Genomic DNA, 25,902 nt, shown 5'->3' with positions numbered 1-25,902 from the left:
TATCTTGAAATGGCCAAAAGGTGGGAGAGGAGGAATAAAGGGATTAAATTTGAACTAGTTTTGTGAACAATCGACACAATTTTAAGAGTTGACTAGAACCCTGAACATACTTGAGTCTGCTGTGTATGTGAAGCATGGGGGAACCTGCTGTGAAGCTCAGATGTTGGATCCGTGAGGATGCTGTTGGCTTTGCCATGAGGAAGTGAGTTTAGCTGTGAAGTTTAGTTTTTACTTTCCACATAAAGGTGCTGTTAAGAGTCTTTACAAAAGTGTGCAGTATAATTTATTCTTAAGCTCCAAAGTCCATCTCTTCTTTTATTATCTGGCCTGGCTTGGAGATGAGCAGGAAGAGGAGGAATATGCAGATCCCCAAATATAGAAAAGCTCTCCCCCCTCCTTTTTTCTAGGCATGAACTCAACAGAATCCAACTCTTCTGCCTCTGTTAGACCAAAGGTACCGAGTGGCATCCAGGAAGGGACAGTCCCTGACAACACAAGCTCAGCGAGGGGTGAGGAAGGCATGAACAAGACCCTCCCAAGCCTCCAGGTAGTCAACCACCAGCAAGGCCCTCACCACAGACACATCCTGAAGCTGCTGCCATCCATGGAAGCCACTGGGGGTGAGAAATCCAGCACGCCCATCAAAGGCCTCAAGAGGGGTCACCCCCGACAGAACTTACACAAGCATTTTGACATCAATGAACATTTGCCCTGGATGATTGTGCTTTTCCTGCTGCTGGTGCTTGTGGTGATAGTGGTATGCAGTATCCGGAAAAGCTCAAGGACTCTGAAAAAGGGGCCCCGGCAGGATCCCAGCGCCATTGTGGAAAAGGCAGGGCTGAAGAAATCCATAACCCCAACCCAGAACCGGGAGAAGTGGATCTACTACTGCAATGGCCATGGTGAGCCTTCTTTTCTCCTTGCTCACATCTCCCCCTGCCTTTCCTTTCTCAGTCCTCACTGCCTGAAAGAAGGGAAAGTGCAAAGCTTCTAGAAGCTCGTGTCTACCAAGTGCCATTTGGTCTAGTTGTGTTATGAAAAATGAGGTGGTCAGCATTGGATCTAGTACATTCAGAGAGAATCACCACTCTGCCCTTTTCTCCCCTGGCACATTTAAAGGAGAATGTTGACACACCAGAGACCTGAGAATGACCTTTAGGAACTTGTTCACCCATGTCATTTAACAAGCAAGGAGGTAGCATTCGGGGAGGTTTGGCTGTGTCCTTGACCCGGGCTGGTTGTTTGTGCAGGACAGACGGGACTGACTCTATGTCTCCTCTGACCATTGACTACTGAAAAATTAGAGGGCAAAAAAAACCAACTTGTCTTAATTAAGTCTGCCTTTTTGAATCTGAACCTTGCTTATAGATTCCTATCACTTTCTCCCATGTGCTTTTCGGCTCCCTGTATTTTTAGGATCCCATTTCTATCAGGAGGATAGGAAGGTCTTTTAGATTTTAGACACCCAAAGCTTAATATACCAGTTATCATCTGAGACTGGACCCTACATCTTCTACCTAGCAGCCAGTGTGTGTTGAAACAGGCTAGAATATTTCAGTTTTTCCTTTTCTGAAGACAAACAATAGCTTACAGAACTTGTCCCCGCAGTGAAATTTGGTCTGAAGACTGCAGTTTTTAGCTTGTGGCAGTAACTTCCCTTTCTTTAAATCCTCAATGAGATATCAGCCCAAAGTTTTGATAATCTCCTTCAGGTGTCTCCTTTTTAAAGATAAAGGCATAAGCCTAATTTTCTAAAAAAGTCATTTGACCTTTTTTTGCATTGAGTCTTAAAAATGTTTATACCCTTTGCCCCAGTAACTTAATTTTTGTGAATCTGTCATAAAGGTATAAACCAGAAATACTTTTTTTAAAAAAGATTTAAGCACAAAGGTCTTAAACTTTTAACTCAGCATTATGTGTAATAAATAAGAATTGGAAATAAGTAAAGGTCTAGTTTTAGGGAAATGAAAAAGTAAATTATGGGGCGCCTGGGTGGCTCAGTCGGTTAAGCGACTGCCTTCGGCTCAGGTCATGATCCTGGAGTCCCGGGATCGAGTCCCGCATCGGGCTCCCTGCTCAGCGGGGAGTCTGCTTCTCCCTCTGACCCTCCTCCCTCTCGTGTTCTCTGTCTCTCATTCTCTCTTTCGCAAATAAATAAATAAAATCTTTAAAAAAAAAAAAAAAAAAAGAAAAAGTAAATTATGGTATATCCATATAGTGGAATACTGTGTTGACATTGAAGATTTAATGGAGTTTTTTTTTTTTTTCCTTTTTACCCATGACATAGGAAAATATTAATACTAGGTTAAAGGAAAAACAACAAAACCAAACCAGGCTACACACTTTATACAATATAATCCCAATTCTCAAAACTTTGGGAAAAAGACTGAAGAGAAGTATGCCAAAATAAAAATAATGTTTCTTCCAGTTTGGTGGGATGTGGTGGAATTTATGTATGTTTCTTTTTCTTCTTTATTAATTTTCTGTTCTTTTCCCCAAATTTTCTATAGTAAGCACATGCAATTTTTATAATCAGATATTTAGAGAAAGTAAAAACAAAACAAAACAAAAAAAACCAAAACACCTCATTTTGCTTCCTTATGCTAGTCTGTATAAACGACCAAACCAAGTGAAAATCAGACTGAAGCCAACATCCTACCTGGGATAGAGCCTGTATAGACTTGAATAAGACATCTCTTTGCTGGCAACCCATCTGGGGAAGGAAAGCTTCAATTCTCCCCTCCTTTTTAATAAAACATATTTTTAATTGGACGTCATTTCAGACTTCAGAAAAATTTGCAATAGTACAAAGAATACCAATGTATCCGTGCCCAGATTGAACTATTGTTGACTTTTGCCCTCTTGCTTTATTATTTGCTCTTTTACATAAAAATACATGCAGACTTGATATTATGACATATGTATAATATAGACTAGTTTGTTACATATAATGTTATATAGTATGTATAATATAATGTTTTTTTTTTTAAAGATTTTATTTATTTATTTGAGAGAGAGCATGAGTGAAGGGAGGGGCAGGGGGAGAGGGAGAGGCAGACTCCCCACTGAGCAGGGAGCCCGATGCAGGGCTCGATCCCAGGACCCAGGGATCATGACCTGAGCCGAAGGCAGACACTTAACCGACTGAGCTACCTGGGTGCCCCTAATGTTTTGTAATATACAATATATAGTGTATATATACAGACTGTCCCTGACTTAATGATAGTTCAATGTAAGATTTGTTAACATTACAATGATGCCAAAATGATAGGCATTCAGTAGAAATCATACTTCAGATTACGAATTTTGATCTTTTCCTGGGCTCGTGATATGCAGTATGAGCCTCTTTCATGATGCTGGGCAACAGCAGCTCCCAATCAGCCACGTGATCACAAGGATGAACAACCAGTACACTTATAACTATTATGTACCCGGATAACCGTTCTGTTTTTCACTTTCAGTAGAGCATTCAATAAATTGCATGAGATATCCAACCCTTTATTTTAAAATACGCTTTGTGTTAGATGATTTTGCCTGATGTAGGCTAATAGGAGTGTTCTGAGCATGGTTAAGGTAGGCTAGGCTAAGGTGTGATGTTTGGTAGATGAGGTGTATTTTTTTTTTTTAATTGAGAATAATGGGTTAGATGTATTACATGCATTTACGACTTACTCTATTAAATGATATTTTCAGCCTGCACTGGGTTTATCAGGGTGTTACCCATCATAAGTCACTATTGTACATAGGTACAGTAATTTTTCTAAATCATCTCACAGCACTTTATGCCTAGATCCTTCAGTATGTATTTCCTAACAATAAGGACAGTCTCTTTTTAAAAAAAAAATGGTCATTTTCAACCTCAATCAGTTTAACATGGATACGATATTTTAATTCACTGTCCATATTCCAGTGTTGCCAGTTGACCCAGTAAAGCCCTTGATTGATAACATCCCTTCGTCCTCTGGTCTAGGATCAGCCTAGGATCAGATATTTCATTGAATTGCCCTTTAAGTGGCCAGTCAGAACACTCATTCTGATCTGTCTAATTAGGAGAAAATTAGCAGAGAACATCCTGCTGGATTTGTAAATATCTGGAACTGTCCTCCCACTTTATTAAAGAAGTGACTCCATTCCTCTAGTGGTTGCACTTATGGATTAGATCTCGGACAGCTGTATTTCTAAACGCTCTTTTGCAGCCTAGTTGTCAGAATTCTTGAGAACACCGGGAGTTGTAGAAGTAAAACTGGGTCCAGCAGCAGAAAGCAGCCTAATGCAGTGAGTGACCTGAGATATTCTTATGGCCACTGTCACCTTGTAAACTTCCGTGCCTGTGTCCTTGAAACAATATCCTGTTTCATAAAAAGAAGTGCCGAATCGAACAGAGCCTGGCCATGCCTCCTGCGATAGCAGTACCTGGGCAATATGCTTTTCCAGCTAAATCACGGTAGTCTCCTTCAGGTGTAACCACCTTTTCCCATAGTTTAACCTTTCCCCCAGGTTTTTGCGTTGCTATGTTTATATTGAAGGTGTTCCCCCCCCCCCCCCCCCACTAAGGAAGGGCTCTTCTTTCCAAATTGCTATTCTCAAAGGTACAACCAGGTAAGATCCCATTACAAAGAGAGGTTCTGTTTCATAAAAACTGTCCCAGGGGCTCAGAGAAGCCCCTAGAAACACTACCTGTTTGATCTGATCACAGTGAGTTCTGGGCAGCAGATGATCCTGTATAATAAGATCTTTCTGTGGTCCTCATCCGTTTCCCACTGAATTGTTCATGAGGATGAGAGTGAGGATACAATCACCTAGCTCTGGGACGTGCTCTATGAGAGGTCGTGCAGGACCTCCCTTATGCCTGCCTACCTTCAGCAGACCTGGCCATGACCTTGATTGCCTTATAGACTGTCAGTGCTCTGAAGCTGGGCTATTGGTTCCCATCTTTGTCACCAACAAGAGCCTCTTCTCTATTAGGCCCCACTCACCCCTCTCTACCTACCATGGACTTAGGGTTTTTAAAGTTGAACTCTACAAAACTGCAATCCCACTTTCACGGAATGCTAGAGTTGGAAACACCAGATGAGACATTATGTGGCCAGGAGGATCGAAGAGCAAAGGTGCTGTGGTCCCTTGTATTCTTCCTTCCTTTCTGAAGTCATAGCAATGTTACGTCTGGTAGGTTGGGACTGTACGGTGGTTCCCTGTAATATGTCTCCTGCAGCAACAGAATTAGAAGTCCCTTCAGAATTTTTAGACACAAAAGTCTGTGTGAGAGTTTATTACCAGGTCCGAGTGTCATCAAGATGTAAGTCTATTGTTAATGCTCCATTTGCCATGTTTTTGTCACTTTTGAAAACCTTTAGTTCTTTCTGTAGTATAACCCCAACACAGTGAGGCAAGTGGTAGGTCCAAAATGGTCCATTTAAAGTTAAGAAGAGTGTGGGTTCACATTACTTGGGAGGTTACACGGGAAACAGTAGTTTTTGTTTTGTTTGTTTTGTCACAAAAGGCACAAAAGTAAAGATAGTGAAACTTGGTCTGTACCTAACCGGCCCTACGTTGCAAGGCGAGAGGCTCATATGATCTCAAAATAGTCGTGCCATTCACTTCCTGGTAACCATGGAAGGTCGAGAACTGTGGTCCAGTCCCCCTTGAGAACAGGGATGCTGAGGACGGCCATCAGCTGCTGCTCTCTCTTCACTGTTCCTTTATGGGCCATTTCTATTTACCTTCCCTTCCCTCCTCCCTCTTCTCTCTCCCTTCCCTACTTGTCTCTCTTTTCCCTTCCTTTATTCCCCCTTCCCTTCAACTATTTGCAAAAGGTGTGAAGTTGGCTTCCCGGCCAACCTGTTGGCCTAGGGCTCTGGAGGGGAAGTTTGAAAAGCAGGTCGAGGAGTAGAAATCCCCTGGAAAATGCTTGTACAGATGAGAGGAAATTCCCGAGAGCCTGCAAGGTGATAAAAGGAGCAAGAAATGGACGGTATTTCTCCCCGGTCATTTTTCCTTTTTCTCTGGCTCTGATGATAAAATGAGAGAAACAGGAATTGGATTTATCTCATTTGCACTGAGCTTAGTTCCTGATTAGCACATTCTTAGTCCCATGTCTTGGGGAGATAGTAAGCACTTGACAGGGGCAGCAATTCCTTCGGGGGTAGCTACTTCAAGCACATGACGTCTAAGGACAATGGCATCTCCTTTCAATGGACCGCAGAAGCGATAATGCAGGCAGGTGGCATACTCTTTCTCAAGCAGACTGTTTTGTAACCCCAGTAGCAAAAGGGTAAAGGACTCATTCTGTAGAACGAGGTTCTAAGATGCTCTTTCTTAATTCCTGTAGCTCTTATTGTCTGTCACTGTTTAATTGCTTGTGTGTATGTGGTTTATCTCCCCACATTGCTTGTAAGTCCTTAGAGAGCAGACTCTGGGTTTTATTTGTGTGACCCCATGCCTGGTAAATAGCACGGGGTCTTGGGAGGGGTGGTCTGGAGCCCGGCTGGCCCGTACGCTAGCCACCCACGCTATGTAATTTAAAGGTAAAATAAGCTAAAATAAAAAATTCAGTACCTCAGTTGTACCAGCCACAGTTCAAAGGCCCGACAGCCACACGTGGCTACTAATTGCCATATTGGACAGGACGGATAGAAAACATTCCCATCATAGAAAGTTCTAGATGACACTAGTCGAGAGCAACGATGAACTAATTCATCTACTTAATCCTTTTCAAGGTTGGATTGTTTTCAACCCACTGAAATATTGCATTTTTTTTTTCCTTTTGACTTACAATAATATTTGGTGTTAGGGATTAAGGTGGGTTCTTGACACGACATTGCCATAGATACCAAGAATTCTTATTCAGAGCTAAAGGACGCTTCATGACAGCAGTGCTTTAAAATATGCAAAAAACAGCTACAAAAAACTGCTGATATTCCTCCATGTGATTTGCTTCTTCAGAGGGGAACGCTTTGGCCCGTGGACACTGGGGAGCTGGGTGATCTGAAGAGAGAGAAAACCGCTAACTCGTGAACGCTTCAATGCTTGTGTTTAAGCAGAACGGAAATGGCTTAGTCTGGGGGGAGCCTTAAGCAGAGAAGCCTAATGGGAGTCCTGTGGTTGGGGCAGAGGCGAGAGCGGCAGAGGTGGTGAAGACAAGGAGGCTTTGGGAGGAAAGCAGTATCACAAACTAGAAATGACATCCATAAAGCTGGGTTCTCAAATTCTAGATTTTCCATTCCCTGTCCATTTCAGTGAAGACCTTTTACTTCTCTGAGCCTCTGTTTATAAGGTTAGAAAAAAGGTGTTACCATATGTGCTTAAGAGCAAAAACTCTGGAATCTGGTTCCACTTACTAGCTATGTGATCAAGGTCCAGTTGGTTAACCACTTGGTGTGGTATGTCGCTGGCCACCCAGCCAGTAGTCTGCAAAGTGCTAGTAGTGATGAGGGTGGTGATGATGGTGGAGATGACTCATCATCACCTCCGTCCTCTCTGGTAATCTCTCAGTTTCCTGATTCACTCACAGAAAGAATGACCCTGAAAAAGGCCAAAGTAGTCTCCTTTATAATGCATGCAGCTGCACTTAAGGAAGCAGTCTGGTTCTTCTTGGAGAGCTTCTTGAGTTCCAGCCACTAGTGTTCCGCCTTATATTTAGCAGTAACTGTTGCCCAGTCTGTGGACTGCTGAAGGGATGAGTTATAAAACAGGACCGTCAGATACATGTGGGAGTGAGGAAAAGGTGGCAGTTACCCTGGAATTTGCTTACAAATTGCTCCATCCTTCCTCTGTCTCCTGAAAAATACTAGTTTTTACCTCAAGACCTCAGCCATTCACTTGCTACAATTTGTCTGTCGGGCGAACCAGAGCCATAGAGGGAGACAGAGTAGCTTGGGGTGCAATGTGCTCGCCTACCTTTCATCTGTGTGCTCGGGGAACCGATATACTTTGAGTGGAGAGAGGGGCCAAGAGGGACAGTAGATAGACGCCACCAGCTGTAGACTCCAGCGCACCCCAGCTGTCCTCAGAGAGAACCCCAGAGAGTGAATGGTTGTGAATACCTTCTTAATTCAGTGCCCAAATAGTGCTGTGGAGGAGAGTTGGAAGGAGGCACGCGGGACTGCTACACAGGGTAAGGATATCCCAAATGCAGTCCTTTTAACAAGTATGAGCTGGTTGAGCCGAGTCATGGGTTCATTCTTCAGTCTGGGTTGCAGCCCACAGGCGGAGCCGTGGTGGCAGAAATGACCTTGGCTTATGAGACCCGAAGTCCGGATCTGGTTCTTCTCCTAAAAGGCTGCTCCGTCTCTTCCTGAAAAATACTAGTTTTTACCTCTCTTTGAATCTAGCTCTCTTTGAATCTCAACTTTGTTTGTAAAATGAGGAAACTTGAACCCCTCACCACAGGGACACCCGATTTCGATCTACGTGACCATTTTGCTGTAACCGAGCATATTGCCATCCCGCCGATGCCTGTCCCGGGAAACACTGCCCTGATTGATCCTGCGGGGTGCTGGCGGGTGGAGTACAGGGCCTGCCGGGCAGAGATAAGAGGCCAGGCTTCACCCCACACAGATGCCGAGGAAGGACTGTGTGCTCGCTGCCACACGGCAGAGTTTTCCCTCGTGCTTCCAGTAGAGTAAGGTCAGGGCAGTGAGAATTTCCACTTAAGTGAGGACACCGGGGGGCGGGGGTGGGGGGAGGCCCAGGAGAATGTGCAGTAACTGCGCATGCTTTTAGGGAGAGTGTGAGACATTTCGGTGGCATGGTAGCGACTGAGCAGCTATTAGAGAACTGCTTTTAGGTCTTTCAGTCCCTTCAAGTGTGTCACCTCGATTGCAGTGGAGAAGCCGTGTCCAAGGCGCTCATGCATTTCTGAATTTTTATGCTGAGGGAGACCTTGGTCTCCTCCTATGGGCCAGGGAACCCCAGCCACAACAGAGTTCCTGAGAACAGCTTTGCACTTGGTAAATGCTTTCCTGCTTTGGACAAGTTACTCCACTCATACAGGCTGGCAGGAGGCCAGCAGCTCATATCCACCTGTCAAGGGTGGGCAGCTCCTAGGATACATGTGTTTAGGCCGTACCTTCCTCTCAGTCTAACTATCAGTAAAGAAGTTCAGACTTTTGCTATACTGAAACCCTCTTTAACTTTCATGTATTCTTATTAGTTCTTATTACCTCATTAGTGTGAGCGTTACTGTCCCCTATAAAGAAGTTCTTAGGGGCACCTGGGTGGCTCAGTTGGTTAAGCGTCTGCCATTGGCTCAGGTCATGATCCTGGGGTCCTGGGATCGAGTCCCGCATCAGGCTCCCTGCTCAGCGGGGAGCCTACTTCTCCCTCTCCCTCTGCCTGCTGCTCCCTCTGCTTGTGCTCTCTCTCTCTCTCTCTCTGTGTCAAATAAATAATTCTTTTTTAAAAAGAAGTTCTTAAATTACACATTTACCGCAGATCATGTATCTTTGTAATTTGTTGGGACTTTGTGCTTGAATTTTTATAAGATAATCTAACAGTAATCCTTGAAGGTGTGGGAAAAATGTTTCCTAAGAGTGGAAGGCTGGGGTTACAGAAAGAATTTATTTCACTGTCCACAGGATTTGTCTTTAGCCAGGACAGCCATGAATTTCTTCAGGGAAAAATGCTATGAGGGATATCAGGTTGGAGAGGAGCTATTCTCCCTTTTAGTTATGCGTTTCTCCCTCTCTTTTTGGTCTTCTGCTGTATTATCTCCTGTTTGAGAGTTGTTGTCCAGATGTTGAGTTATTTTCCTAAAGAGAAACTCAGTGGTCAATCTGCCTGATTCTTTGGCTGAAGTAGGGGACTATAGGATCTGAAGTAAACTTTTCCTGTTTGTAGCCAGGTTCACCTTTAAGGAATCCCAAGGCAAAAAAAAATATTATTATTATTATTATTATTAAACTGCTTAACTTGTTATTTTTCATTTAATTATATGTATGTGAACACGAAGTTCAAGGTACTGTGCTAGGACTAGGCTTTAGTGACATAAAGGGTATTTGTTTTAGGTTTCTTTGGAGAGAGCTTCAAGTTGGAGAGCAAGTTGGAGATCATGGAGAATTGTGTGTGTGTGTGTTTTGTGTGTGTTTGTGTCTAATCCATCATTTTACAGAAGCTGAAACTGAGTCCCAGGGAAGAACAGTGCCTTGCCCAAGGTTACGTGGCCAGTAGGGTGAGAGAAGAGACTAGGGCTGAGTCTCCTGACTCCTGGGACAGTGCTTTTTATATTTCACATTGCCTCTCCACTCAGGGGACTACAGGGTACTGCTCAGAACCAGAGTTCTGGTTTGGAAGCTATTACTCCAGTTTCTTGAATGACAAAATGGAGAGGCTGTTCACCTGTGAGGCTACTGAAGGCTGCGACTGGGGGTGCAAAAGAACTTAGCCCTTTGGCCTCAGGGATTCAGGAGTGGATGAGGGAGAAAGAGATGAAGGCGTGTTTCAGAGGGGAACATCCTCTGGTTTGTTTCTCCCTGGATTGCCTTCATGGGAGTGGTGATGGTCCATAGGTGGTCATTCAGTGTGGGGGGAGCGGAGGTGGCCGAGCATCTTCATTGGATGATTTCAGACTGGGGGAGGTGAAGGAGCTGATGGCTGGAGATGAATTAGATCTTGGCTGCAGGTGAAAGTAAAGAAATGCTTAAAACTCTCACAATCTACACGTAACCTTCCCACCTCGACCTTAAAGAGGCAAAATCATCCCCTCTTCATTTATCCTTTCTTTACACCCTCTTAGCCTGTCTCTCAGGCACTTGATCACCTTTCTGGTTGATCTTGACATTCTCTGACTTGAACTCAGTTTTACTTGAAGATGCCCTTCTCCAGGATTATTCTGTAAGCAGATTGCTCCAAGGTAACCTGTGTAAGGCCTTGCTATTGACACACTGGTTTGGGGGGAGAGAGAGAAATAATACTTCATGGTTATTGAATGCTTAGTGTGTGCCAGGCACTGTTCTATGGGATTTATAGGTACATTCTTATTTAATTCCTAGAACAACCTTCTAATGTCAGGATCATGCCCATTTTACACATTAAGAACATAGAGGCACAGAAAGGTTACGTGACCCGACAAAGGTCACACCTCAAGCCCGTGGTGAGCCAGGACTAGCATTCAGGCAGTCGGCCTTGGATTCTGAGCTGGGAACTAGTGTGCAACACTGCTGCTCACTCGTGTCTCTCCATTGTTTGGAGGAAGGGTGGAATGTGGGCAGACAGCTGAAACCTAGATTATCGCAAATACATGGTTGTAACAGATTTCTCCTTTATTTCCATTTGCCTCCTTTTCTATGACGCCATGAAGGGGAGTAAGGGTTGGCGGAAGACATATTCAGAAGATTTACGTTCAAAGAAGCAAGCAAGACTCAGGAAAGATGGGGTTGGTAACACTGTGCTTAGTCCCAGGAGGCGGCATGGTGCTGTGAGGGATGAGGTGCCGACGGGTCGGACTGGCCTGGGTTTTGACTCTCAGCCCTTACTAGGCAACTGTGCCAAGCTACTGAACCTCTCCTCAGTTTTTCTATCTGGAATGTGGACATAACTCCCGTCTCATGGGGTTGTTTCTGAGGATCGAATGAGATCATATGTAATATTGATCAGGCTGTGAGCTCTGCTTCTTTTTCTTTCTCTCTTTCCTCACGGGAAGGTCAGGAAGTTGAGCTGTACTCAGCATTCGTGGAGAGCTGAGGTCAGGGCGGAGGGACAGTTGTATCCGATCTACAGAAGTAGAACTCCATTAAGGGTGAGACTTAATGAGTCATAGGCGCCAGGAGAAATGGCTGCAGAGAAAACATCTATACAAGAACATTGGCCATAACACGCCTCAAGGCCTGATTGAGCAGTACAAAAACAGCTTAAAAGGAACTGATGGTGTGGCATATGGCTCTGGTTCTCAGCATTCTCGAGGGTGAGACAAAGGACTTCTGCTCACTCAGCCTGCTCCTGTGGTGTGAGGAGCACTTCTGAGGCGATAGTGCGGCCTGGGGCCATGGGAGGGGGGAGCACGCCATGCCCAGGGGCAGGTGCAGTGGGGCAGCGTTGGCTGTGAGGAAAGCTGTGCAAAGGGACGGAGCTTGTGGGGCCTGAATGGTGCTCACGGGTATGATGAAGGTCTTGGATTCAAGATCTCTAACGTCTTCCATTCTAAAATCCTATCCTTCAGTGTTGCAGAAACTGAATGGTGAGGTTAAACACAATCCACAACCAAACCGCTTCTGTATCTCAGGCTTGAAACCCCAAGATAAAGTTCAAGTGTAGAACAGCTGGCTTGGTGGTTAAACCTCTTATTTGCATTAACTTGATTGCATAACTTTATTTGTATAAGGCTGATATCCCAATCTGTATGTAAAAACTTTTCTTTGGGGAAACAGTGCTGCTTCAGAACCGGGACATAATTTGCTTGTGTTCTTATTTAAAAAGTTCAGACCCAGTCCTTGAACCAAGCTGCATTTTAGGTGTGAAGAGTTTCTGGTAATATATTTTTTGTTTCTTCCGTCCTGTCCCCTATCCACAACCCACTGCTCAAGCGAAGCAATACATGACATCTCACGTTACCTAGCAAACACGCAAAGCCTTTCCCTTCTCATCTGCCTTGTCTTTAGGTCTTAGTCAGGAACAGCATTCTTGGTTCTGGGTCCTTATGAATCCCAACGATAGGCTTAGGAAATGTGTTTCCTTTCTTCCCAAATTGTGGTTCCTCCTTTAGGATGGGTCAGGTGTGGGAGAATTGGTCTTTGTGGGGGTTGTGAAGGAAACTCTTCTCTTGGATTCCCAGCTCTGCAGCCTTCCTCCTCTTTCCAGGGATGCAGTCCAGGTGGGATGGTATTTCTGGCATTAATCTTTCCTCAAGGTTGCAGTGACTGGTTAGGGGACAGAAGTTGAGTAACTGGAAGCTGTGCCCCATATGTATTTGAACAGTATCAGTATTCTCTTCCATCAGGTTTCAGGAATGACTTAAAACATTTCAACTGAATTACGAAAACTACTCTATGCAGCATTCAAAGAAGAACAAATGTGTGTTAGGAATTTGATAATAAGTACTTCTCCACTCTTTTTTTTTCCTAAAGTGACACTGTGGGGTGTTTCTTAGTATTGACATAGGCAAGATCACGACATGATTCTGGGATGCAAAGAAGACCTGTTACACTGTGATTATGAAATCTATTTTTCTAACGTTATAAGAGAGGTCTCTGCTGCCATTAAGTCTTGTTTACTTTTCTTCAACAAAGACTTATGCTGACCGAGCGCCATATCCTGCTCTAAGTATTTTCTAAATACTAACCGAATTTCCATAACCCTGGGACGTAGGCCACTATCATCACCACTTTGCAGATGGGGACACTGAGGCCGAGGGAGTAACTCACTCCAGGTCACACAGCTAGGAAGTGGCAAAGCCAGGTTTTAAACTTGGGCATCAGTCTGACTCTAGATACTGCCCCGTGATTCTTACAGTCTGGATTTCCCGTGAATCACCTGAGGCTGGAAATGTCTAGGTTTCTATGGTTGATTTGTTTTTTTTTAGTCATGCTCCATTAAGAAAATGTTATTTCCCTTAGCAAAGCCCAGCTTGTTCTGAAGTAAAACAACTACAAAATTATCATCAGTAAGGAGTTGTCCTTTGTAGAAGTCACACTGGTTTCCTCCTTTTTGCTTTTTTTTCTTCGATTGCTTAAAAGGGGAGAATTCGAAAGCCAGATACCCAATGGGCTCAAGGCTCCGAGGGTTCTTGGAAAAAATAAAGGCTGTGACCGATAAGTCAGAGGTGCTTTGCTAATCGGAAGTCACGTCTGTTGAACTTGGGTTTTCTCAGCCCCAGACAGCAGACAGCTGCCCACAGAGAAACATTCCTGCTTTGCCTGAAGCCTCCTTGACTAAAAATTCCAGATGGCCCAAATTTCCTATGGGAAGTAGACTGGAAGTGTAACCACCGGGAAGCTGGGCTGAAGGGAGCGGATTGTTTCACTGAAGAGGTTGCTGTGTCCTTTGCCCTGTCCCCGAGGCTGCCCTACTGCAGTGATTTTCCAGTGGCTTCAAGAGGCTTCCCCCTGCCCCGGAACCTCTCACCCTACTGCCTTCACCTTTGCATCCAGTGATGCCACTTCCAGCAGACCGCACCTTTCTGTTTAACCGCTGAGGATGTCAGGGGATTATACAGCAGGCAGAACTGTTGCAGGAGAAAAGCCTCTTCTTATCACTGTAGCCTAAATAGCATTATCTCATGCCCAAAGAGGCCAGAGAGGGGCTTTGGCCCTGGGGTGTCACAGGCGGCTGTCCCCCCACCCCAGGCTCGCCCACTGATGACGTCTTCCTCTAGGCTTTAGGGTATAAAAGGTATTTATTTTTAAATGCGTATTTTATTTTGTAATTTACCTAACTAACAGCTTTTGAATTTAAGCTATTTGGGATATTGAAAGACAAATCAGCATTCTCCCCCCACATAGGACTAAAATACAAAAGGAAACAAACAAACAAACAAAATCCTTAAAAATGAGTGCCCTTGAATCAACCTGGTCAGGTGTTATGTAAGCAGATTTTGCCGAGGAGGAGGAATTTCTAGATTTCTGTTGATCGTTCTTCAGGAGTAAATGGTTGTTAACATTGCAGGGTATGCACAGAATTTGACACATTGTGTGTTGATGGTATGTCGACTTTTAAAAAATAGGTGGGTTCAAGTTTACGTGTTTAAAAAATAGTGACTCTTACTATGTCTTACCAAATCTAAGACACCACTGATGGTGACATATCGTTTTCTTATATGCCACTAAGGAAGAAAACCCACCGTCACCAAGCTGTGAAAAGGCATTGATTCAAATACGGGTTCAGATGTCTTAGAATCCGTGAACTATGGCAGTATCTTAGCCAATCTTGCGTCTTTTCCATAGGGTCTGACCACATGATTCTAACTGTACTGTTCAGTTTAGTTTCCTCTGCTTGGTCTCTTGGCAGCATTGAACACTCTTGATTTCCTTCTCCGCGAAACACTTCCTTACCTTGGCCTCCAGGACACTGTTCTCTGCTGGTCCTCCTCCCACCTCTCTGGCTATTCCTTCTTCATCTCCTTGGCTGGTTCCTCCTCTTTCACTTGACGTGTGAACAGTGGACAGCTCCAGGGCTTTTCTCCCTGCACATGCTCCCTCCTGTGGTGACCCAGACCTTTAAAGACCATCTATCTGCTGGTGATTCCCAAGTGCGTAGATCCAGCCTGTTTTTGCACCTGAATGCAACATGCAAATACCCTCTCCCTTTGCCTGAACGACCCAGATGTCTAGATGCTCGACACCTAAGATGTCTAAACCAAATCCCAAAGCACATCCCCACGTCAGTCACCCATTGCAGAAAGAGCCCCCTCCCGCCTTCCAGTTGCTTAGGCCAGAACATTAGAGAGTGCCTCCTTCCCTTCTCTTGCACCCCGTAGTTAGCAAACCTGGTAGCAAATCCCATCAGCTCCTCCTTCAGAATATATACAGAAGTTGACCATTTCCTGTCATTTCCACTATGGCCCCTCTGGCCCAAATGAAGTCAGTCCCCTCCCTTGGATGATGGCTGTGGGCTCTGACTGGTGGCTCCTCCTCTGCCTGTGACCTTTCCATGTATTCCTGACACAGCAGCCAGAATGATCCCCCCCAAATGGAAGTCACATAGTGCCATTCAAGATTGAGACATTGAGACTTTTTTAATAGTCCCCACGGACTTTTTGTTGCATGCAGAGTAGCAGCCTCAAGACCCAGTGCAATCCGTACTCCCCATTTGTCTCTCAGCCTGTGACCCCCGTCACCCTCCCCCTTTGCCCGCTGGCTTCCACCACACCAGCCCCCCTGCTCCTCCTCGTGCATGCCAGCGCCCTTCTATCCCGCAGACGTGCTGTTCCTTCTGCCTAGGAGTCCATTCCCTCACATAACCTGCATGACTTGCTATCTTACCTCCTTTAGGTCTTGATTCAAATGTTACCTCAGCGAGGCCGCCTTTTAGCTTTGAGGAAGAAGGCCCCATATCTAAAATGGCAGTCCTGCCCTCCCATCCCTGGTCCCTGCTTTATTTTTCTCTTCAGCAGGCCTCACTATCTATCACTAAATATTTTATTACTTCCCGTGTCCCCCAGGAGAATGCAGCCTTCACGAGGAAAGGCTTTGGTTTTGCTCCGTGTCCCACCATGCCCCCAGAGCCTAGGATAGTGTCGGGATGGAGTCACTGCTCTATACATTTTTGTTGGATAAATAAACGAACAACTTCAGACACAGACTAAGACCAGGAGGAAGGAGGGATTTTTGGCTTTGTGCTTTTTGTTTTTCTCCATGGAATGAAATAAAAGGTTATTGGTTTTCCTTATCACATCAGTGGCATCTGGTTTTTCCATCTGGAAAATTGTCTACTGTTTTGATAGAACTTGTCATTGGTGAACAGTCCATCATTAGCTTGATGAGACAGACCTTTGCACAGGTTTGTCAGTAGCTTAGGGAATTCATCTGAACTTAGGATGATTGTCCATTGAACCTTCAATAAGATAGTGATTAATTCTGCTTTAGAAGTCACTTTTTGGGTTAAAATGAAGTCTAAGCAGTTCCTCTAACATTTGTTACTTCAACTAGGGAAGGGGTATTTTTAACTTGGGGCATTCTGAGCTCCCAAGCGCTGATAAAGCAGTTTCCTGTGTGATGTATTGGGAGTGATCCCTGTTGATAGCCCATTTTTAAATCATCCTATGATATACTAGTTACTACAAAACACATGCGCATGTTTCGAGTTTGTTGCTTTTAGAAGCACTTACTGTGTAATCAGGCCAGACAAACCTTGGTCTAGACAGCTGCTCTCTGCAGGGGCAGAACCCAGGAGACTTTTCTTCTGGTGCCTGACATGGACGTGGTGGACCACCCTGATGGGGAGGAGGGCACCGCCAGATGGAGAGGCTCCTGCACAAGAATGGGGTTCCTGTGCCAGGAAGCCCAGCTTCTAGCCATCGGGGACCACGTGAGATTGATCTGGCATGGCTTCACGACAAGGATGTGTTGGCATGTGGCCCCCCAGGTTCTCAGTGGCTGCAGCCGTAGAGATTAATGAGATGATAAAAGGTGTGTGTAGGGGCAAGAGGGGAAGCTGACAAAAAAGGCTCCCATTCATTCATTCATTCATCCATTCAAGGTATTCATTGTATTCCTAGTATGTGCTAGGCTCTGGGAGGTGATGGAGATAATGATAGTCAAAGTTGACATGGGGCTTGGGCAGAAGGTGGTCAGAAAAGGCATCAGTGAGGACATGACCATTGTATAGGGAAGAACATCAATTCTAGGAAGGCTAAAGCCACACTTGTATTCAGATTTCGAACTTGACATACATTGCTCTGTACATATGGATGTGCTGCCCCTGTACCTGCCGTTTAGAAGCCTGAGGTCACAGCATGTGCTAATAAAGAGCAATGTCTGGGGGGCAGGAATTAGGGTGATGGTAGAAGGGAGAGAACCTTAGCTCATTGTCTCCTGTGTTTTGTGTGCCTCACAGGAGACTGCTTTGTGTAGAGAAACCAGTATGGGGATAACTGTGGAGTCATCTGTCCTGGGAGGAGGTTGTGTATTCATTACCTCGATGGGAATTTTCTCATTATTTGTCCCTCTGTCTCTCTTTCTAGAAGAATAATGAGAACTGACATTACATTTCACAAGCATTGGGAGATGCTGTGGGAATACTTGAATTTTTTAAATGATGAGAATTTGGTACCATCATATGGTGGTACCATAAGTTTGGTACCCAAGTCTATAACCTGCTCATGTCTCCCATGAACCCATTCTGTGCGAAGCCGGGTGCAGAGCGTGAAACGGGGTGCTGTGTTGTGCGTTATAAATGGCCTTTGTTTACTCGGGCTCTGTCATCACTGTCCTTCAACCCTCATCCAGCGAGGCTTTAATGTGGGTTCTTATTTTTTATTTTTTTTTAAAGATTTTTTATTTATTTATCTGAGAGAGAGAATGGGAGACAGAGAGCATGAGAGGGGGAGGATCAGAGGGAGAAGCAGACTCCCCGCTGAGCAGGGAGCCCGATGCGGGACTCGATCCTGGGACTCCAGGATCATGACCTGAGCCGAAGGCAGTCGCTTAACCAACTGAGCCACCCAGGCGCCCCGAGGCTTTAATGTGGGTTCTTAAGGATGGCACTCATTTCAGGTGTTTATCTCTACAAGGAAAGAGCTCTAATACCTTCTCTGATGATAAAGGTCAATTCAGGTTTTTATGAAAAGAGGTGGAACTCTTTTTTTTGCATACTGGAGCTGACATGGAGCTTAAAAAATTGAGCCTCAAATTAATGTTGTCACCCCGATAAGATCTTCAGGGTGGCGGTGCCCCTTTTGACATGTACTAGTGAGGTGCCGGAAAGCACAGGAAGCCAGGATTGTGGCGCTTGCCTTCATCATCCAGTACCTACAGTCTCCTGGCGCTAAAACCCATGTCTGCAAAACTCCCGCCACCTTTTAGGTCCATTGCCCTGATGACTTGTCGGTGCAGAGATGGCGGGGATGGAGGAAGCGAAACTGATGTGCGCTCAGACTCTTGGCTTGCTGGTTTTACTATGTGATCTCATAAATCGCCTTACCTACCCTATGAGAGGAGAGGTGGTGTTGTCCTTTTATTGATGTGGACACTGAAATCGTAGAGGTGCTCGTTTTTCAAAGTCACACAACTGACAAGTCATGGCATTTGAATCCATAGCTCGTGATGGCCAAGTTCATGATCTTTCCACTACCTGCCCCTTACAATTCAAAAGCTCTGTCCTGGGGCCAGGGCCACCTTCTCGCACACAGCTCCTGGCGCGAACAGCGTCTGGTGGATAAGGGCTTGCTTGACTCCTGTGACGATTTCTTTTCTTTTTTTTTTTAAAAGATTTTATTTATTTATTTGAGAGAGAGAATGAGAGACAGAGAGCACGAGAGGGAAGAGGGCAGAGGGGGAAGCAGACCCCCCGCTGAGCAGGGAGCCCGATGTGGGACTCGATCCCGGGACTCCAGGATCACGACCTGAGCCGAAGGCAGTCGCTTAACCAACTGAGCCACCCAGGCGCCCGTGACGATTTCTTTAGAAGCTTCATTCTCGGAGCTCTAGGACCTGACATTACAGGAAAAGCAAAGTTAAGCTCCATACCCCTGTCAGCACTTTGGTGGGTTGAGGGATGTGTTGTTTTCAACCTACGAAAAAAGAGACTTGGCATCACTTTCAGCTAAAGGGGTCAGATCGATTCAACACATCTGTCTCCAGTCTTGATGAAAACTTGGAACTCTGATGGGACAGGGGACTGGGGCACTCTGTCAGCCAGAGAGTTGGTCTCCATTTCCCTAACCCTTATGTCACATTCATAATTGGGGTGGGAATTTGCATCGTCTTGTGTGTGTGTGTGTGTGTGTGTGTGTGTGTGTGTGGAGGGGTGTTTAACAAAATGTTTTTCTAAATCTTTATTCCGTTTGGTAATTTAGCTATGGTCCCTTAAAATTGCAACAGTTTCGAGGGTTGGTGAACTATATAGCCATGGGCCATCTCATGTTGCAGGAGGAATTGCAAGAGACCTCCCTGTACTCAAAACCTAGTATGTTTACTGTTGGCCTTTACAGAAAAAGTTTGTTGACCCCTCTCTCTCCCCCGACCCCCAAGGGTACCATACCATAATTTTAAAGAAAAGAAATAAACTTTTTCGCCCCAGAGAAAACTTTACTAGCATTTGCTTGGTCAGTAATAACAGGTCAGGAAGAAAGCATACACATCATATCCAACCCCGAGTGCATTCATAATTCCAGCATATAATAAAGCTCCTTACTACACCACGTTCCCTCCCTATGAACCGCAACAGAGGTACCATTAACTAGCTAGCTGACCTTGAACCAATAATAAAGTAATAAGATAAAAGGAAGACCCATTTCCCCAGCATCCAGTTTAGCAAATAGAACCTTGTGACTACCTTGGAAGTCCCTTCTGTTTCTTTACCCAGGAACCTCCACCTCCGGGCCCCAGCCCCCAGGTAACTCTCTTAATCTGGTTTAATTATCTTCCTGCTTTGCTCTGTAGTTGTATTCTTTTGTTTTGCCTAAAACTTTTTTCTGAACAAAGAACACTTTCAAAGTCCATCAAATTTTATGTTTCATTGGCATTACTTGATTTTCTTGGGGATAAATTCTTTCTGTATTAAAATTTTGTAAGGGTTCTCAGTCCAGCAAACCCAGGAACCCGCAGTGACTGCTCAACAAATACTCTTGAAATACCCTGCAAGCTTTAATTTCCCCTTTGGTGGGGTGGGGACAAGGTGCAGTGCGCTTAGGGGCCCCTCCCCTGCTGTGGGGTCGGGACCCCGCGCCATGTTGGAAGGCTGCTGTCACTAGCCATTCTCTCTGGCATCTTTAGATTTATCAACTGGGCCATGAGAGGGGGCTGTGCCCAAGAACACTGCTGACCCAGGGCAGCTCCCGCGCATCGACTCCACGTTTTCCTAGGAAAAAAAGTGAGATGAGACCTGATTTGTGGGCTTTAAATTTAGCTTCCAGTCAATGTTGGTTGAAGGAAAATCTCATTGTGTCCATTCTTTGTGTTTTTCTTTTTTTTCCTCATTTTTCTTTATTTTGTGGCTGAAAAGAAAGTATAAATGTTGGGTTTTGGAAGAGGGAACTGTTGTTACGTTTGAGCCTTTTAAACTCTGTAATTACTCTATAAAGGCATGTATTTGCATCAGAAATGCATTTAGTCTTAAGTTTTAGTGTTCAGTATATGGAACATTAATAATGATGGGGTACTTCCAAAAATAAATCAACTCTATAGAAAATGTTAATCAGCTCATCCCCAGGGACCATAGTGAGTATGTCTATTGTACAAATGAGGAAATGGACATGACAGTTAGTGGTTTGCCCAAAGCCACACTGTCTTCGGCATTATGAAGATTTAAGCAAAGGTCCCATGTACAAGAAAATGCAGTCATGTTTTCATGTAAGGCACTGTGGGCCTTCGTCAAATTAACCTAAATTAAGATTCAGGGACTAATGTGCCTTTTGGTATTTGGAGGAACCTACCACATCAATCACAAAGAGCTGGTTTGCTCCTTAACATTACCTGCAGGGTTTTAAATAGGACATGGAATTTTTTTTTTTTTTTTTGAGTCTGTTGCTTGAAATCAAAAGCTCTGTATCTGGCTAAAACATTGCCCTGAAAATTGAAAAGCAGCTGGTTCAAGTGTATTTCACACTGCCAGGGAAAATCATGTGAAAATTGCAGTCATGCCTCATTCTGTGGCATTCTACTCTTAGAGTCGACAAGAAAGCAGCCTTCTACTAGGAACTTAACTTTTCAAAAGCCATTTGTGGGTGGTTGATTCAGGATGCATATGCACTCTTGCAGATCAGCTGCCTCTACAGGCTGGCATGGCAGAGTAAGGATTTATGTTGAGGAAACACCAAGTCCTCCATTTTCAAAGAAACTTCTGGAATTAGTATTGCGCTTTTCTTAGGCAAAAATCGAGAGCTAATTTTATAGATATTTTCCCCAACAACTGATGGGAGCAAAAAAAAGATTGTTTTCCCCTGGTTAACCTCTAGTTAATTGAAAAATTCACTTCTCTGTAATAGGAAGCTTTTCTTTATTCTCTTTCCCTTTTTTTTCCTACTTCACTTGGAAACTTGACTCTTTTTTTTTTTTTTTAGTTGTTAGTGTTTTAAAGACATTGTTAACTATTATAACTCTGGTATCTGGTCATGTGGGTATGGCTTCATTCAAAGACATGGTATTGGCTGAGAGGACTCACCCCCCCTGTGTGGTAAACTGCCGGATCCCATACCGTGAGGTTCTTTATGACCCCATGTAGCAGTTTGGACAAAGCCAGTGTATAAATACAGAGAGAAGGTGCTTTGAAGAGGAAGACGCCAGAGCGTGCTGCTCAGGGAAAGCCACACCTCACAGAGAGTTGGTGCCAAGGGCTCATCCTGAGCTTGCAGCTTTGAGATTTGACTTGGCATTTCACCCTGCTCTCCTCAGATCTGCATACTGCAGACCCACACCGACCCAGTTTACAAGTGACTGAGAAGCCAGAATGACAATAGAATACACTGTCCAGTGAGTTGGGTTCAGTTCCCACCCAGCTACCTTTGTGATATTGGGCAAATCACAATTTTCCTAGGTGTTATTGCCTTATCTGTGCAATTGGAATGTTCCAAGAGCCAACACCTTAACATAAAACCCCGGGAGACTATAGTGATTATTATTATACTGTCATTTTGGTTGTTGTCTCCATTATAACTGTACAGGTCAACTTACAAGACTGAATAATAGATCAGAAAATTGCTTGTTGAGCATAGGATTTGAGCACCAGGAACCAGAAGTCCTTCAGGAGTGCCTCCCTGGGGCTGGAATGGCTGGGCACACTGTCGGCTGACATAAAGGACACTATTGCTAGAATCTGAAGACCCTTTATCCAGACAGTGTTGGATCATCTCCACGGCAGTTTTAATCCGTAGTTTACTTTTTTCTTAATTTCATGAAGTCACCACTTTTTTGGTCTGGGGGGCCTCTATTTGTTTACACTTGTTTCAAAACAGCTTTTTGAGGGGTAGTTATTGTCCTTCTAGGATTCGCTCCTTCTTCTCGCTCCACATTCAGGAAGTGAAATTTGCAGGAGGGCACCTAATTCGTCCCCAGGAGGGGCTGCAGATGCTGAGTGCTTAGAGAAGGCAGTCCATTCCTTTGACAGGTAACAATGGGAGAGCGTGCTTCTTTTTTTAATTCATTAGAATAGAGTAGCCATATAGAAAGACCTTCCCTCCCATGCCAATCCCATGGATTTGTCTTTAATTTTATTTTCCCTATGGTTTAGGGATTGACATCCTGAAACTCGTCGCAGCCCAAGTTGGAAGCCAGTGGAAGGACATCTACCAGTTTCTGTGCAATGCCAGTGAGAGAGAAGTGGCTGCTTTCTCCAACGGGTACACGGCCGACCATGAGCGGGCCTACGCCGCTCTGCAGCACTGGACCATCCGGGGGCCCGAGGCCAGCCTCGCCCAGTTAATCAGCGCCCTGCGTCAGCACCGACGCAATGATGTCGTGGAGAAGATTCGGGGGCTGATGGAAGATACGGCCCAGGTAATGTACCTGGGTTGTTGGTCTTTACAACTAACCTTTTGCTCCCTGAACCAGGGATATATAATAAGGAAAAATACAGATGTTAGGTGTTTTGGTTAACACACATTCCCCTTCTAGGGCCGTGGTTCTCAGTGGTTGTCCATTACAATCATCTAGAAACTTTATTTTTTTTTAACTTGTATTAGTTTAAAGATTTTACTTATTTATTTGAGAGAGAGATAGAGAGAGAGGGCGCACAGGCGGTGGGAGGAGCAGAGAGAGAGAGGGAGAAGCAGATTCTCCTGATGTGGGGCTCGATCCCAGTTCCCCGGGATCATGACCCGAGCAGAAGGCAGATGCTTAACTGACTGAGTCACCCAGGCGCCCCCATCTAGAAACTTTAAAAGAATTCTGATAGTTGGACCCCACTGTAGACCAGTGAGATCAGAATCTCTAGGGGGAGGACCACAAATTAGTATTTTAAAAAGTTCCCTAAATAATGCTAATGTACAAAGTTGAGAATCATCCTATTTGGGGTATATTCTAGCATCAGACCATACAGCCAGATCTGCTTCTTGTTATCCCATGTAAAGTCTCATTTTGCGTAACACACTTGGAACAAATCCAAGAAGGAAGATTTTTTTTTTTTTTCCTATTCTCTCTCCACCCACCCATTGCCCCCAGGATATTTTTTTGTGATATAGTTTAGGGAGCCTCGATCTTACCTTCTGAGGATGCAGATCGTGCTGACAGCAGTGGGTAACAGGATTGATCGATCCTTCTTCTTGGGCTGGTTCAGTCTGCACATCAGATGGGAACTGAGGGGACCCAGGAGTGTGATTTACTAATAGTCACTGGTCACTGAGCTTTGACTTTGGAGCCAGGCATTTGGATTTGAATCCTGGCTCTGACACTTATTAGCTGGGTGACCAAGGACAAGTTACTTCAACTTTCTCTGTTTCTGTTTTCTCATGTGTAAGCCAGCCTTAATGGGCTAATTAAGATTAGAGGTAAAGTACATGGGATGCCTGATGCATTGAAGGTGTTTTACAAATGGTAGTTATGATCATAACGTAACTGATTTTACTTAGCCTTTCCTTACTCATAGTATGCATCCCTGAAAGGCCATGAATTAAGTACAAATTTGGGTATTGACTTATATGTCTCACAGACTTCGATTAAAGTTTCCGAACGTATTCCCAAAGTAAAGGAAATGTTGCCACCGAGACCTGATAAAACCCACTTAAAATTTAAAAGGCCATTCTGTTGCTGTTATTTTCCAGTGCTCTAAACTCATTATCTAAAGAGCTGGAGAGAGACTTTCCCCCATCAACTGTAATTTACGATCATTCTGTACCAAGTTTTGTATATCAAGGGACTCAGTTTTATATATTTAAGAGGTCCAAGTGCTTTTATTCTTTTTTATATGAACAGTGTAGTATTTCTTCACTATGAAAGTAAACATTTATCAGGTGGATCTTTTATTTATGTGACTGGATAAAGTTTATAGTGCTAAATGATGCTGAAAGTGGTCTTTAAACTCCTGGCATATTTTTAACTTCTTCGAGATGTGGAATTTCAGAAAAAAATATTTATGAATAGAAGGGATGGTAAACATTCAAAGGCACACACCAATGTCTTGTAACTTCCTGAGAACGATATCAGAAGTGTGGCTCAAACATGAATGGGCTTCCTTGGAATGTTGACTTTAAGAGCTGGTAAGATGAGCAGCAGACCTGAAGAAGGATCCAGATACTGGAGAATAAGTCATTAGATCTTTTTGATGATACTTACAAGAAAGGTAAAATGTGGTTGATGCAGTGTTAGGATTTGGTTAAATGGAATATTTGATAAAGTGGAAAGATGATTATGATGAATTTTTAAGGGAAAAGGAGGTTTCTCATTAGAAATATAACCACGGGAATACATAAACATGGGGAAATGAAAAAGCACAAATGTTAATGTTACATTACTAATTCCAGGTGGTACAATTAGAAGTGATTTTTTTTTTTTCTGCAGTGAAAACAGGTTACTTTTGTGATTTAAAGTATTTCATCAAATGACTAAGCTGAAGGGGCACCCGAGAAAGGATAGGTAGGGCTTTGTTTGTGCTAAATTGAGAGGGAGGCCCTCCTCATTTCGGTTTCAGGAGAGCAGACAGTGGTTTGTGTGACAACCCATTCTTCCTTGTTAGCATTGACTGAGATTTGTAACGTTGGGTCAGATTTGCCAAAAAAAATTGTTAAAACTTCATTCGCTTTTGGATTCTGCAAGTCTGTTTCATTTTTCTGTTGTACACTCAGCATTTAGAATTTGGTCCTAGTGTTCGGAGTTACTTCTCTTTTGGAGGGGGTCATGATGGTGGTGGAGTATTAACTGTAACAAATTACTTGTATGTTTCTCTGATGATTCTGTTGAGGTCCATGAATGCCTACTGAGCACCTGCTTTATTCCAGGCACTGTCATAGGTGCTGGGAAAGGTGAGCCCAAAGTCTCTGGAGAAGACTGCATATCAAGGAGAGTGATTCATAACAAAAATCACAGCGTCAGTGAATAAGAAAACAAAACAAAATACGTAGTCCCCAAGTGCCAAACTCTTGTACCCTTTAGTTCTTTCCTCTTATCTCGTCTATATCCAAGATTCTAATATCTATTTTGTTACTTATTTTTTAAGGGAAAGGGGCATCAGTGCATCCTATAGCTTTCTCTGTGGTTCTAGTGTTGCCTGTGTGTGATGACGGAGGCTAAGAAGCCAATATTAAGCTTCTCGGTCCATGTTTTCATAATGCCCATCATTGTCTAGCCACATTGTGGACCCAGCTCTTGACTCTAATTTTAATAG

The 25,902-nt window shown here is 44.1% G+C and overlaps 1 protein-coding gene across 1 annotated transcript in view; it reads left to right on the top strand.

Moving 5' to 3' along the window:
• The window catches only part of TNFRSF21 (TNF receptor superfamily member 21), a 66,158-nt gene that overhangs the window by 20,863 nt on the left and 19,393 nt on the right, over positions 1-25,902 (top strand). The window contains exons 3-4 of the mRNA XM_006727570.3: positions 408-902; positions 22,816-23,081. Of these exons, the coding sequence (XP_006727633.1) occupies positions 408-902; positions 22,816-23,081 (761 nt within the window). The remainder of the gene's footprint in view (positions 1-407; positions 903-22,815; positions 23,082-25,902) is intronic.

This window comes from Leptonychotes weddellii, chromosome 8 (assembly GCF_054177405.1).
Source record: "Leptonychotes weddellii isolate Sample4059 chromosome 8, ASM5417740v2, whole genome shotgun sequence".
NCBI classification, from domain to species: domain Eukaryota; kingdom Metazoa; phylum Chordata; class Mammalia; order Carnivora; family Phocidae; genus Leptonychotes; species Leptonychotes weddellii.
Note: the sequence above shows the minus strand (reverse complement) of the source record. Positions and strands in the feature narration are given on the sequence as shown.